Source organism: Notolepis coatsorum (genome assembly GCF_963971535.1).
Source record: "Notolepis coatsorum genome assembly, chromosome: 17".
NCBI classification, from domain to species: domain Eukaryota; kingdom Metazoa; phylum Chordata; class Actinopteri; order Aulopiformes; family Paralepididae; genus Notolepis; species Notolepis coatsorum.
Genome location: NC_140181.1, coordinates 44,851,190 through 44,865,503, shown reverse-complemented (window position 1 = coordinate 44,865,503; position 14,314 = coordinate 44,851,190). Strand labels below are relative to the sequence as shown.

General features: G+C 46.2%; 1 protein-coding gene across 2 annotated transcripts; it reads right to left on the bottom strand.

The window, feature by feature from the left end:
- Positions 1–1,271: 1,271 nt before the first annotated feature.
- Positions 1,272–5,186, bottom strand: rassf11 (Ras association domain family member 11). Of its 2 annotated transcripts, none has more exons than XM_084334183.1 (3): positions 5,107–5,186; positions 4,513–4,622; positions 1,272–4,426 (listed from the first exon to the last, which is right to left on the bottom strand). In XM_084334183.1, the coding sequence occupies exons 2-3, from the start codon at positions 4,613–4,615 to the stop codon at positions 3,057–3,059; spliced, it is 1,473 nt and encodes a 490-aa protein (XP_084190309.1). In that variant the 5' UTR covers positions 4,616–4,622; positions 5,107–5,186; the 3' UTR covers positions 1,272–3,056. The 2 variants fall into 2 exon arrangements, with proteins under 2 accessions (XP_084190309.1, XP_084190308.1); XM_084334182.1 differs by having other exon boundaries at positions 4,541–4,622.
- Positions 5,187–14,314: the final 9,128 nt, after the last annotated feature.

Below are 14,314 nucleotides of genomic sequence, written 5' to 3'. Positions count from 1 at the left end.
GTGTTCACTCATACCTCTTAACTCAATGGACGCCATGGGCCTGGAGCATCTTTGTTCCTACTGGGCCAACGCTCTAAGAGATAGGGATGCATGGCGTTGTTTGCAGGGCTATATCTATATTCTATATTATAGCTATGGATACAATACTATGGCCCATCAAAGCAGGATTGTTGTCATAATAGTCCTCACCTTCACTAGGAGGTACCCCAAAAAGAATATTCCAATTGTCTGATCGCGATTCCCAGTATTGGTGTCCATCGTGTTGCCAACATAATCCACCACAACACATGCATCGGGGGCATTTGACGCATCTCAATGCGATCGGCGGAACCGCTCGACTCGCCTGACCCAAAAAACTGCGCCCGGAGGGATTTGAACTTAACACAGGGTAAGATACAAGGTTTCAAATGGTGCTCGATACTGCCACCTAGAAGGATGCGGCCGGTATTGCACTTTGGCGATCTCAGACTCATTTCCTATGGTAACCCTGAGGTCCGTGTGCCTGAAATGAATAGAAATATCTAATAAAAGAAATAACGATGAAAACCCGACTATACTCGGGTCTGGCGTGAACGGTTGGCGAGATAACCCGACTATCCTCGGGTCTGGCGCCCATTGAGTTAAGCCCGACGGGTGCGGTACCGGTCCCAAAATGACATCACGTCATAAATCAATCTCTCTAGACTGTATGACATAATGTTGCGTTTTTTTCAAATGTATCCAAGAGTAAAGACCATAATCCTGTCAAAACAGCAGGCATAGTGTATATTTTCATCAATACGTTTGTTTACCAATAGGTTAAAGTGTTATTAGTGAGATTTTAGTTTATGGAATGTCTTCATAATTTAGCGAATATCCACCATTTGAATTGGCGTTGCTAAAAGTTTTGCAGACATATGCGGAGAGGGCATCCAGAGCTCTGAATGAGTGTTGAAATTTCAAAAAACTACCTTTCCCAGCCGATTCCAGCTTCCTGCAAGCAAATGACTTCCTGATTATTATTATTATTTTTTCTTATTTCTCGGGATTATCTACCACAAAACTGAACGTTTTTGGCATAGATTGGAGCGCAGTTAGTGTGTCTACCTTCTGTGAACATTTAGCAACAATCCCTGGTTGAGTAGAAAGAGTAGATTTGGCCCGATCCATAGATGTGCAAGTTGGCTATAATAAGGTCATTTATAGGCCTGATATTCTATATTCTATAATATAATAATATTTCAAATTGCATGTGTCCGGATGGCAGAATTCAGTACTGTATCTACAAAACCTTCTGTTTAATCATCTTCCCTTTATTAATTTCCTTAAATTCTTTGTACACGTGAGCTCAAGAAGGTGCTGAACGAGCTCAGTGGCAGTTTTTCATGTTTGGTAATTTTTAGCATGGAGTTATTCACTGTCAAATATGCAAAGAAAAATCATAATTCATATTCACCTTTGTTTCATCACAATTTAAGCAAGCCTAGTAATAGACACAATATCAATAGACACAACAATATGGAAATAAAACTTGTAGAAGTGGAGCAATATTCCATTTACTTAGGTATGTATTTTAGGCGGATTTTCAGAAAATAGGGCTCCGGGCTTAAGAGGTTAAAGACGGCAGAGGTTGAGTACTTTCTGGTGATATCACATTCACAAGTGATTTGGATTGACTTCACAAATGCAAATACATGGAATATCCAAAAATGATGATCTACATTTCAATGACTTCAAAGAAAATATTAATAATTTCACCAAACGTAAAAGTACATACAAGTGCAATTTTTTGTGTCCAATTGTACTCTGGAAGTCAATCTAGGAATTGGACACAAATTGGAAACATGACATGACACCTACCAATATCATACAGGAGGGTGTGATTTGGGACTGAACAACATATCACTCAGAAGTCAACTACATATCCCACACTGTTTGTGAGTATTCTGGTGTTCAAGTGTCCACTATACACTTCCCATTCAAATGTATTGAGGGGCATTGGTCTCTTGGGGCTATACATAAAAATGGTGTATTATATTAAATTATTGACTCATTATATGTTTGCATTATTCTGATTAGAAGTCTATAATAACACAGTGGTCATTGTCAGTAGATATCATACCCAAAAAGGTTGCCCACCCTTGAATATTATTGTAAACACTCAAATTAAAGCTGAAAGTATGTACTTTAAGCTTATGGCCATCGTTCCATTTCAAATCCAATGTGCTGGAGCACAGAGCCAAAACAAAAGAGTGTTCCACAGTACTCAGACTTACAGACTGCACTGTGTGTAGCCTTTATAACAACTGTTCTCTGAAAGATTTCAACACTACACAAGTGTGGGGCGGCTGGGTGGCGTAGCGGAGATTGCGCTCGTCACCAATGCAAGAGACTCCGGTCTCGAATCCCGGGGTCAGCATTGCCTGCGGCTTGGGCCAGTCGTCATACTATCTCAATTGACAGAGGTAGCGGGTGGAAGTCGATGGGTGGGGATTGGACGTTGTGGACAGCGACTCCTACAGGTCGGTTGGGTGACGCCTGCACAGCAGAGACAGGAAGTATCGGGGGCAGCGTGAGCCTCCCACGCATTACTCCTCGCCACTGAGAGTCCGCACTGTCTGGTGAAAAGATGCGACAGGCTGCCTCCTCGTGTACCGGAGGGGACACGTGATGCAAGGCTTCTATCCTCACTACAGCCGACCAGTGGGAGGCATAGTCTAGCATTGTTCAAGACAGGGGAGGGGAGAATTGGCAATACGAAATTGGGATGGGAGAAAAATAGAAAAATAATGAGAAAGTGGATAAAAAAAGAAACACTACACAAGTGTCTGTTACTGTAAGGCCAACATTTTTCCGAGAGCCACATTTGCCTAATATAAAAATGTAAGGCATTTTTAACCAGGCAACCTGCTGCCTGACCACTTTGACAGTCTGAATCTTAATTATGTAAGACATTTGTGAATGTCTTGGCAATGTTGCCGTGGCAAGGGAAACCACCAGGAATTACCCAGAATTCCTATGATTGTGAGGCTCAGGACATTTTCTATTCAATCTAATTTCTATGACTCTGCCATCCTCTAAACTCTGGTGCCACCCAGACGTATTGTAAGTTCAGTACGATGTATCACCTTTGGCTGGTCAGATTTGGGGCTCTGGGCTGCCGACCAGCGTGACCACCACTCCCTGAGCTCTGTGGGTCCTGTGGGTCGTCGCTCCCTTATCTGGTTTGGAGGAACTAGAGCGTGAGGAAGATTGCAGTCTCCTCTGGGCAAGAACTTCCTGTCAGTGTTCACGTCACCAGTTGAACTTGGCTGATTGAGGGCCTTATTTGAAACCGTCAAGTTGTCAGCCACAGCATTCGTGTCACATTTTCTCAGACCCATCTCAGATTCCACTTGGACAGTTCTTTGAACCCCGTTGAAATCACACCCTTGCATCTTGCACCTATACTCCTCCAGCTTGACCTTGCACTCCATGGCTTTCTCCTTCATCTCCAGAAACTGACCCTGCAGATCCTTCTCATAGCCCTCCTCTGCTTTTAGTTCATTCTCCCAAAACTGCAGCTGCTCCATCTCCTCTTCTATCACTTTCTGCTGGGCTTCCTGCTCAGCTTTCCTGGGCTTCTGTCGATCCTCAAGTTCCCTAATCTGTCTGTCTGTGGAGGCTATGTGGCCCTGTAGATCTTGCAAACAGGCCAGTTGTCGTGTGATAGTTTCCCTTAGATTCCGTTTCCCGTCTCCAGTCTTGTCAGCGCGGTTCGAAACCTGCAGGTCCTCCGCTTTCGTCTCGGCTGTTCTGGCTTCTTGTGTTTTTTTTTCTTTTCTTTCTTTACCGCAATGTTTGCAGTCCTTATCTCCAGTCTGATCTCCCATGCAGCAGGATGTTGGCCGTTCCGTGTTGGATTTCCCGCTTCTCTGACCTCTGACTCTGCTCAGCAGACCTCCTGGGGCAGAGGTATCCTTGACAACCGCGATAGAAACATCCAGGGAGCTGGCGCTCCGTTTATCAGTCTCCTTGCTGTTGCCCTTATCATGCTCTGATTGGTGAGCTCCGCCCTTTCCCAAACCCTCCAGCCACCCCCAGGCCTCCTCCATGAGTGTCAGAGACTTTCTCTTGGGTTTCTTCAGTTCTTCCGGTGGCTGTTTAGCTTGTTGTCGCAGACGAGATAGCGGTGGCAAGCTCTGACGATGCCGACTCAGTGAGCCGCTGCCCCTTTGCACTCTGGCCCCTGCGTCTGTTTTCCTCATCTGTGGGCCAGGCTGGTATCTACCGCCTTTCGTTCTGCTCATTCCCTCCCAGAGAGACGGACCGTTATGTAGTAGAGTCAGCTGGACCTCCCTGGCCTGCTGTCCGTACCTCTCAAGTGACTCCAGAAGGCGCTCGTTGGATGTCACACTCCGCTCAAAGTCTTTGAACTTCTCTCTCAGCGTGTAACGCCCTGGCTGACCTAAATAGAATTACAGGCAAAAACTGTTAGAACTAACACATCTCACAATTTTGTTACTATGTGAAACCTGGCTGACATATACGCACCAAGGGCTTGAGCCAATGCAACAACCACCTCTTGACATGTAGTTTTTTCGGTTACTCCGCACACCACACGTGGGACGCCATCCACAGACACCTTCACTTCCATCACGCAGCTGGGTGGTGATAAGAAAATGGATAGATGGATTTGTAAATGTTTGTCTCTCTGTCTCATAGTGTAGGGTCTACTCTCTCCACAAGGGAAGTGGTGAAGACAGCCAAATTACTCTAATTAACATTCACTGTAATCTGTCTGGTGTCCACCCACTCTGTCCTGACCAGATTTGAGGCTTGAGGGCAGTCAAAAACCACATTGCTTGTAAGTATTCTACAGTAACTTAGTAACCCAATAATACTTAAAAGAAAGATCAATAGCTCTTTGTGTGATTGAAGCCTAAAAAAAGGATGCATTCTAATGAGTTAATCTTTGATAAATAGGTTTACTGTAGGCCTACATGTGATTTCCTCTGGCATCATACAGCTGGTGTGTATCTTATTATCTGCAATCTAATTCCATAAGCCATCAAAAGGTAGTTCCATGAAGAGCTCTAGTTGTGTGGAGTCGCTAGATTACGGGTATATAAGATTCTTATGGCTTACCTTGTTGTCTTGAGCGTAGAGAACACTCTGGGACCTGTCTGTCTTGAGCGTAGAGGACACTCTGGGACCCATCTGCTCAAATGTTGTGGAAGGGCTGGACTGTCTGGCTTGGGAGCACAGTGGAGCAATTAAGACCAATTTAAATTCCTTAAGACATCTACTACTGGTGGACAGTTTATGAACCCCACCCCTCTTACGAAACAGAGCTCAAATGTAAACACACGTAATCGTGCCAAAAAACATATATTGTTCTGTTCATGTTTTGCAACTTTTGGGTTGTAGCAATAACCATTTACTGACGTTATTGTATACAGTTAATGCAGATGCTATTTATTTGTGTGGTGATTTAAATAGTCTCATTGCAGATCTGAAAGAGTATGTGGAGGCAGATGACATCCCGCCTAGATCCGCTTTAGATCTGACTGTAAATAAACATGGACAATCCTTCATTGAATTTTTAAAAGACTCAAAATGCTGTGTAGTAAATGGGAGATTAAACGCTGACAAAGATAATTTCACTTCAATTTCTATAAAGGGGAAAGCTGTTGTGGACTACATTGTAACTCCTCACGTTGACTTGAAATCATGCATTGAATTTAGTGTTTATACACCATCTGAACTTGTTTCAAGTTTCAAGTTTCTTTAATAGTTGTCATACAGAAGTACAGAATACTTTTATACAAAATGCTTCTTACTGTTACGCTCCAGAGACTGTGCAAGACAAGATAAGTATGAAATAAAATAACATAGTATAGCATGTAAATTAGAAGTAAAAAAATGAGGTCACAGTGTTCAGTATAGACATATGTACAATGTTCGATGCAGAGTAGACGTAACTGAGTTACCATATAATATACAATACTGTGTAGTGTACTAATATACAATACTATATAGTGCAAGGCAGAAATAGGATGAGGTGCAATTTAGGTACAATTTACAGTAGGTGTACGAGTTGTAGTGCAAATCCTTTATCAATTAATATAAAGTGTGTTTGTGTGATCTAAAGTGTGGAGAGTGGGTGCTGCAGTGTGTTGTTTGTTTAAGTGAGTGTGTGCGTGTGGGTGTGTGTGCTGTGTGCATTTGATGGTTGTTGCATAGTGTTTATTGTTCGTTTAGCAGCCTGATGGCCTGGGGATAGAAGCTTCTTCTGAGTCTTTCTGTGCTCGCCTTAAGACTCCGGTATCGCTTGCCTGACCGCAGCAGTTCAAAGAGGCAGTTGTTCGGGTGGCTCGAGTCCTTAATAATTCTCTTAGCCTTCCCCTTGCACCGCTTGTTGTAAATGTTCTGGAGGGTGGGAAGCCCCCCTCCAATTCTGCGTTCGGCTGAACGTGTCACTCTTTGTAGTCTGCTACGGTCTTGTGCAGTGCTATTCCCAAACCAGGAGGTGATGTTGCCAGTCAGGATGCTCTCTATTGTACATGAGTAGAAGTTCTTAAGGATCTTCTGACTGACTTGGAACTTCCCTGGTGTTTTTATTCACAGCCTCAAACCTCGCATAGAAGGAATTGAGATCATTTGCTAAGGAGATGTCATTGTTCAGTTTGAGGGAGGTGCCTTTGTAATCTGTCATTGTTCTGAGGCCCTGCCACATGCCTCTAGAGTCAGCCTGTTCGAACTGAAGTTCAACTTTATCCCTGTAACGCCGTTTTGCCTCTTTTACTGCTCTCCTGACGTTGTATCTTGCCATCTTGTGTTCTTCCATGTTGCCTGTCTCCAGCCCGGTGTTGTATGCTGATGTGCGCACTTTCAGAGCCTCACGGACGGATTTGTCTACCCAGGGCTTTTGATTTGGGTAGATTTTAATTGTGGTGGAGGGGATTGTTTCTTCTACCAGAGTACAGACATAGTCAAGCACCGTTTCAGTGTATTCGTTAATATTGGCTGTGTTATCACGGAATACACTCCAGTCTGTGCATTCAAGTGCAGCTTGGAGTGACTCCTCTGACGTCACGGCCCAACGCTTAACCTCTCGCGAGACCACCGGCGTTCGCTTGAGACTTTGTTTATACTTTGGCAAAAGGAATATGGCGACGTGATCGGACTTACCGAATGGACTAAGAGCCTGTGACTTATACCCATTCTTAAATTGCGAGTATACATGGTCTAATATGTTCTCGCCTCTGGTGGGACAGGTCACATGCTGATAGAAATTCGGCAACACCTTTTTAAGACGCGCGCTGTTGAAATCGCCCAGAACCAGAATGGCAGCGTCAACGCTAGCTATCTGTTGTTTGTTTACCTCGTCGTGAAGTTTTGAAAGTGCGACCCCAGTGTTCGCGTGTGGTGGAATGTACACTCCGATGAGGATGATGGACGTTAACTCTCTTGGGAGGAAGAAGGGTCGACATTTTATCGTGATAAACTCCAGGTCTGGGGAGCAGTGGTTAGACAGTTCCTTTGCGTTGCCTACATCGCACCACTCCTTGTTTATCATGAAGGCAATGCCGCCTCCTTTCTTCTTTAGTGACTCTTCTGCCGTCCGGTCCTTGCGGAGGACGAAGAAGTGGTCTGCCGGTTCTATTGCGTGATTCGGGACATCTGGACTCAGCCAAGTTTCTGTGAAACAGAGGACGTTACAATCCCGAATGTCCCTCTGGAATTGGATCCGTGCTCTGATGTCGTCCAGTTTATTTCCTATCGATTGCACATTGGCCAACAATATGCTGGGCAATGTGGTTCTGTGTCGTTTGGACCTCAGTCTGTTCCGGACCCCGGCTCTCTTCCCTCTTCGTCGTGGCGTCTCCTGGCTTCGGCCACGGCCACAACAAAGGATCTCCGCTGGCCATTGTTGTTGTTCGGCAATCCGATCCAGAGAGCAATCCAATCGGTACGTTTTCTTTAATCCAATGTCAATGATTGACTGACGGTCATACACGTATAATGCACCAACAGTAGGTGCAAATAAAACTCTTAATACTGTAAAAATTTACAAAAGAAAGCACAGTCTCGACGGAGCGATCAGAGAGGCAGCCGTTCGTTGCGGCGCCATGATCAAGATGTTGGCTCTGAAGGTGCAAATCTTATTGATATCCATAGTAGATTACCTGATCATTCAGTACTATGCTTACACTTTCGGGCCGGTGACTCAGTTAATATCCAGAGCATGGTTGAACCCCTGCAGCAAATCAAACCATGTAATAGACACCTGCCAGCTAATTTTCTTTCCTCTGAGATTTGCCAGGGGGCTCTACTAGATGTCATGGAGCTCTTGAATAACGGTCCGAAAAATCAGGAGAATATTGATCTCTGTTACAATAACTTATGTAGTTTTCTGCATAAAGAAATTGGTCGACACTGTGCTATAAAGAAAGGCGGTTCGCCCAAAAAGTATTTTAAGACCAAACAACCTTATTGGAATAATGAATTAAATGGGCTATGGCTTAATTCAAGGGCAGCCGAAAAATCTTTTCTAAAATGCAAGGAACAGAGTGTGAGAAGAGACTTACTGAATGAATTTAAAGCTTGTCAAACTAAATTTGATAAGAAACTCAGATTTTTCAAACGACGTTTCAAGAGAGGACAAGCTCTCCATATAGAACAACTACAAGTCAGTAATCCCCAGCAATTCTGGAAATAAATAAATAAACTAGGCCCCAAAAAAAACCAGACAGTCCCAATGGAGATTGTATTGGATAACGGTGAATCATGTTTTGAAACTGAGCAGATTCTGAAAAAGTGGGAAACCGACTATAGTAGTCTGTATGCTTGTAGTAGTCACCCTTTATTTGATGATGGTTTCCTGACAGAAATATGTAAGTTAAAATGTGAGGCCGGACTTGGGATGAGCAATAGCCCTACAGGTTGTGAATTATTAAATAGTGACATTACGTTAGACGAGGTACAGAGTGTAGTGGACAGAGCGAAACTGAAGAAAGCTATGGGTATTGAGGAGTTGTCGAACGAGGTCCTTAAAACTCCCTATCTGCTGAATGTATTACACTGTTTATATCAAACTTGTTTTAACACAGGCACCATCCCCTCGATATGGAACAAGTCCATTATTAAGCCCATCCCCAAATCTGCGAAAGCTGACCCTAGAGTCCCACTAAATTACAGAGGTATTAGTTTGATCAGTACAGTTTATAAATTATACTCAAGTGTTCTTAATAATAGATTAAATAAATACTTAGAATATAATGAAATGTTGGTGGATGAGCAGAATGGGTTTAGGGCTAAGAGAGCTTGTATTGATCATGTTTTTTTTTTATCATCGGTGGTGAGAGCCAGATTGGACGAGGGCAAGAATACATTTGTTTGTTTTGTTGACTTTAAAAAAGCCTTTGACTGGATTAATAGAGAGCTTTTGGACTATAAATTACTGTTCTGGTATTGATGGTCTATTTTTTAAGGCTATCAAAAGCCTGTATAAGGCCCCATCTGCCTGTCTGCAGCTGAATGATGTTAGGACCGGCTGGTTCCCCACCCCATTCGGTGTAAAACAGGGAGATGTGCTTTCTCCTACTTTATTCGCCCTTTATGTTAATGACCTGGCGCAAGAAATCAAGCAAGCCAATCTTGGTATTCCAATAGATAATATAATTGTAACTGAGGGGTACAATTCCCTGACTGTATTACTAGATATGATACTTACTACCACTACCTTTGTACTTAATATTCGGCCACCCAGTACTCGGCATAAATATATTATGATGAACACTGTCACGTAGATGAAACGGATCCAACACAAATGTACGAATTAGAAATAGGTCTTTATTTCTACACAGCGATGGTGTGTAGAGCAAGCACTTAATCAAATCAATCACATTTATGAATGGGAATTAGTATGCACTTTTATGGCAAGAGTATTCGTCGGTATATCAATAGAGAATGTCCAATCTCTGAAGGCGCAGGTGGTACATATACGACCTGGAATAGTTTAAGGAATAACAGCAATGATACTTTAATGATTATAGACTGGATACACTAGGGGGGGTTAATCCGGGTCGCTTGTAAGCCGACAGGAGTAGGAAGGGGGGGGGGGTAGAGTCCGGCTGCCTCATCCGGCCAAGGGTATCCCAGGTGAACCCACTGTAGTGCCGTTCAATGCGCCGGCGATCCTTGGACCACAGATGAAAGCAGATGGACTCTTTGTGGGCCGGCGTCCTCCGGTCCACGGAGGAGAGACGTGAAGCGACCTCGTCTTGCAGAGCGTCTCCTCACCTGGCGTCCTCTCCAGGGGGGGGGGGGGGTTCCAACACACGGCAGTGTCGGGGGTCTTTATCCATGGAATAATCAACGTATACAAAGCATAATCCGTGCCTGGGAAGGCGGGCTGTCGTCGGTAGAATAATCCGGTATACAGGTCCACTCGCTCGTCGGCTCTGGGGCTCCTCGGGTGCAGCTTCACGTGGGGTCAACCACCCTGGATAAGCAGCCAGTTCTCTGCCCGAAACGATGGGGTACTGACTACGGTAGTATTCTCACCGCACGAAGCACTATATATTAACAGACTATTATTAGCTTAATAGACTACGTCCAACTCGACGATATAGTGCCAAATATGACTATTCAAATATTAATATACACGATGTCTCAATACCGATAGGAGGCCGAACTTGACCTTACTCCCACACGTGGCGTCGCGGGGAGGCTTTACGTCTGACTCTATTGGAGGGTAAGAAACTGGACTGAAAAGGAAGTCCTACTTTAGTAGCGCAGTATATATACGCACTATGAACAAATAGTCCCATTAGTGGTGCGGTAGCCAGATTCCTACGCGGAACTAGGACTTGTTCGTACATGTTGAGCGGTACGTTTGAACTGGGTCTGGGGGGTATGGCAGCCTGGCACCAAGGTCTCGACCAATAGTAGAATGGAGACTATTATGGGATGTTCAGTAGGCTAGAATGGATATTCAATGCATATTGTACAAGGAATATACAAGGGATATCAAGGAATATTAGAGAATATACAAATACAATTAAATATATATATATAATAAATATATATATTCGGTTTAATCTGGCCCTTCACAACAGCCACCCCCTGATTGGTCCCAGACCTAATCAGTTAAGCAGAGACAGATTAATCGCGTTGTCTATTTACACATAAGGGTTTGCTGTAGGGGTCAGTCAACTTCACAAAGGCATAGGGTTATAGGGTCATGGTCATCATCGATTGTGTCTGGGAGTCGGGGCAGTTCTATGAGCCTCGCCACGGGACGGGTGTAAGTGCGACCCTGGACGAGCACTTCAGCTGCTCGGACCTTGCCGTCGGCACCGGTGATCACTTTGCTTACGCGGCCGGCCGGCCACATAGCTCTGGGCAGTGATTGATCAATAATCATGACGACTGTTCCTTCTGTCAAATTGTCTCTCTCCTTTACCCACTTCTGGCGGGTCTGTAGAGACGGTAGGTAGTGCAGTAGGAAACTGCTCCAAAACTTGTCGGCTAATACTTGACTGTACCTCCACATTCGTCGGCCGTTCGCTTCTTCAGGCCGGTACATTGTCTGGGGTAATGCAGGATCTAGCCGCCCCATCAGGAGTGTGTTGGGGGTAACTGGGTCGATATCCGCCACATCACTGGAGACGTAGCCGAGGGGCTTAGAGTTCAATACTCCCTCAATCTCCGTGAGGACTGTCATTAGGACTTCTTCCGCCACAGTCTGGGCCCCAAGTACTGCGTACAGGGCTGTCTTTATGGAACGCACTTCCCGTTCCCAAGTACCACCGAAGTGGGGTGCGTTTGGGGGGTTGAATTGGAAGTCAATCTGTGCTGGAGCGAGGTGGGTCTTAAGTTCTGGGCCCATAGCTTGGAAGCTCTCTCTCAGCTCTCTTTCGCCGCCTTTGAAGTTTGTCCCATGATCGGACAATAGTGTAGACGGTCTTCCTTTCCGTGATGTGAATCTACGGAAGGCCATAAGGAATGAGTCTGTGCTCATGGTCGGGAGAAGCTCGATGTGTATCGCTCTGGTGGTCATGCATTTGAATACAATACCCCACCGCTTCTCGGTTCCTCTTCCTTTCTTTATGTGCAGCGGGCCAAAGCAGTCCATACCCGTTGAGTGGAATGGCTTGTCACCGATTCGGAGGCGACATGGAGGAAGGTCAGCCATCCTTGGTATGCTGGGCTGCGCGCGCCACTTGCGGCAGTCTAGACATGTTCGCTGGAAGCGTCGTACCGCCTCTCTTCCTTGTAGGATCCAGTAACGACGTCTGATTTCCGCGAAGACTCTTTCTGCTCCTGCGTGATGTACATCCTCATCGTATTTCTTTATAATCAGCTCGGTGACCTTGTGTCGGCTGTTCAATACGATCGGGTATTTAATGTCATCCGGTAGATTGGGGGCTCTGCGTAGGTGACCACCCACTCTGATGAGGGTATGAGCGTCGCTCTCGGGGGCCAGATGAATTAATCTGCTGTCGGATGGGACGGGCTTTCCTCCCTGTAGACAGGCCAATTCATCGGGGAACGAGTCTCTCTGGGCTCGCTGCAGTAGAAGCAATTCTGCTTCCTCGTAGTTAGCTGCTGACATATCAGCGGGGGACTTGCACTCCGGGTGGTACCGCAGGAATGTTCTTTGTTGTGCACTCTCTATGGACGTGCAATCGTCTATGTTAGGGTCGGTGGAGGCTACGGTGCTCAATCCACAGAACACAGACTTCTTATTTTCCACCTCCTCTGGACTTGCTTCCCTCGGGATAGGCATGGGCCACTGTCCTTCCGGGAGTCTTAGGAATGCGGGGCCGTCACTGTAGACATTGCGACGGGTGAGGTCATCCAGGGGCATCCCCCGGGTGATGACGTCAGCTGGGTTCTGTTTTGTATCAACGTAGCGCCACTCTGTTTCTCCGGTTAACTCTTCGGTTAAGTCTTGAATCTCGGTGACTCTGACTCCCACGAAGACTTTGTACTTGCATGAGTCCGATTGGATCCAGGCGAGTACTGTCGTGGAATCTGACCACAGGATTGTTCTAGACACCGGTATGGTGAGCTCACGTTGGATGAGCGTGGCTAGGTGCGCTCCGGCTAGGGCTGCGCAGAGCTCTAGACGTGGGATAGATTGTTGCTTGCGTGGGGCTATTCTCGAGCGGGCGAGGACAAATGCTGTGTAGATCTCTCCCCCCTTTCCTTGGGCCCGCAAGTAGGCTACTGATCCGTATGCGACCTCTGAGGCGTCACTGAAGACGTGTAAGTCCATTTTACATGTCTCTGGCCTCACCGTGGGTGGGAAGTAGCTTCGGCGCATATTAACGCCTGGGAGTGAGTGGAGCTCCATCTCCCACTCTCTCCAGGTGGATGCAAGGTGTGCGGGAATGGGGTCGTCCCAGCCCTGGTCCTTGTCCCACAATGCTCGTACAATCATTTTTGCCCTGGTGGTGTACGGTAGAATACATCCTAGCGGGTCATATTGTCGGGCGAGTGTTGTGTACACACTCCGTCTGGTGGTCGGCGCCGCCGCCGGCCTTCCCTGCTCCGTAGTCAGGGGCTTGTGTCTGTAGTGAAGCGAATCTGTTTTGAATCGCCACACCAATCCCAGGGTCATCTCCTGGGCTTCTCCCGGGATTGTAGCCATCCAGGTCTCGCTGCTGGCTGCCTTGTCCTCGGAGGAGAGGCTGCGCAGTACTTGCGGATCGCTGCTGGCCCACTGCCTGAGATCAAAGCCGCCTTTGATCAATGAGGCGCGGAGTTTAATCAGGAGAGCCTCGGCTTCTTCCTGGGTTGAAAGGCTTTGTAGACAGTTGTCTACGTAGAAGCTGTTCTTTACGCTGTGTCGGACCTCTTCGTCCGCTGCTGGGTCCTCTGCTACATGTTTCTGTAGTGCAAATGTAGCACAGCAGGGGCTGCACGTCGTTCCGAAGGGGAGGACTTCCCATTGGTAGATGGCTGGGTGCTCATCTCCTGGCTTCTCTCTCCATAGGAACCGTAACAGGGGCTTGTCCTCCTCTACTAATCTCACCTGCAGGAACATTCCTTTAATGTCCCCGCTGATGGCCACCTTTTCCTGGCGGAAGCGGAGTAGAACGCCGAGTAGGGAGGGGCCGAGTGTGGGACCGGGCAGTAACTCTTTATTCAGATTTTGGGATCCGATCTGGTAGCTGCAGTTAAATACTATGCGGTCTTTACCGTTGTGATGGACCTTGTGGTGAGGCACGTACCACGATTCAGTGGTCTGGTCAGCCTCTTTAATGTCCATCTTTGTGACGTGTCCCGCTGTGATGAGCTTCTCAATCTCAGCGCGGTATACACTCTCTTGGGCGGGGTT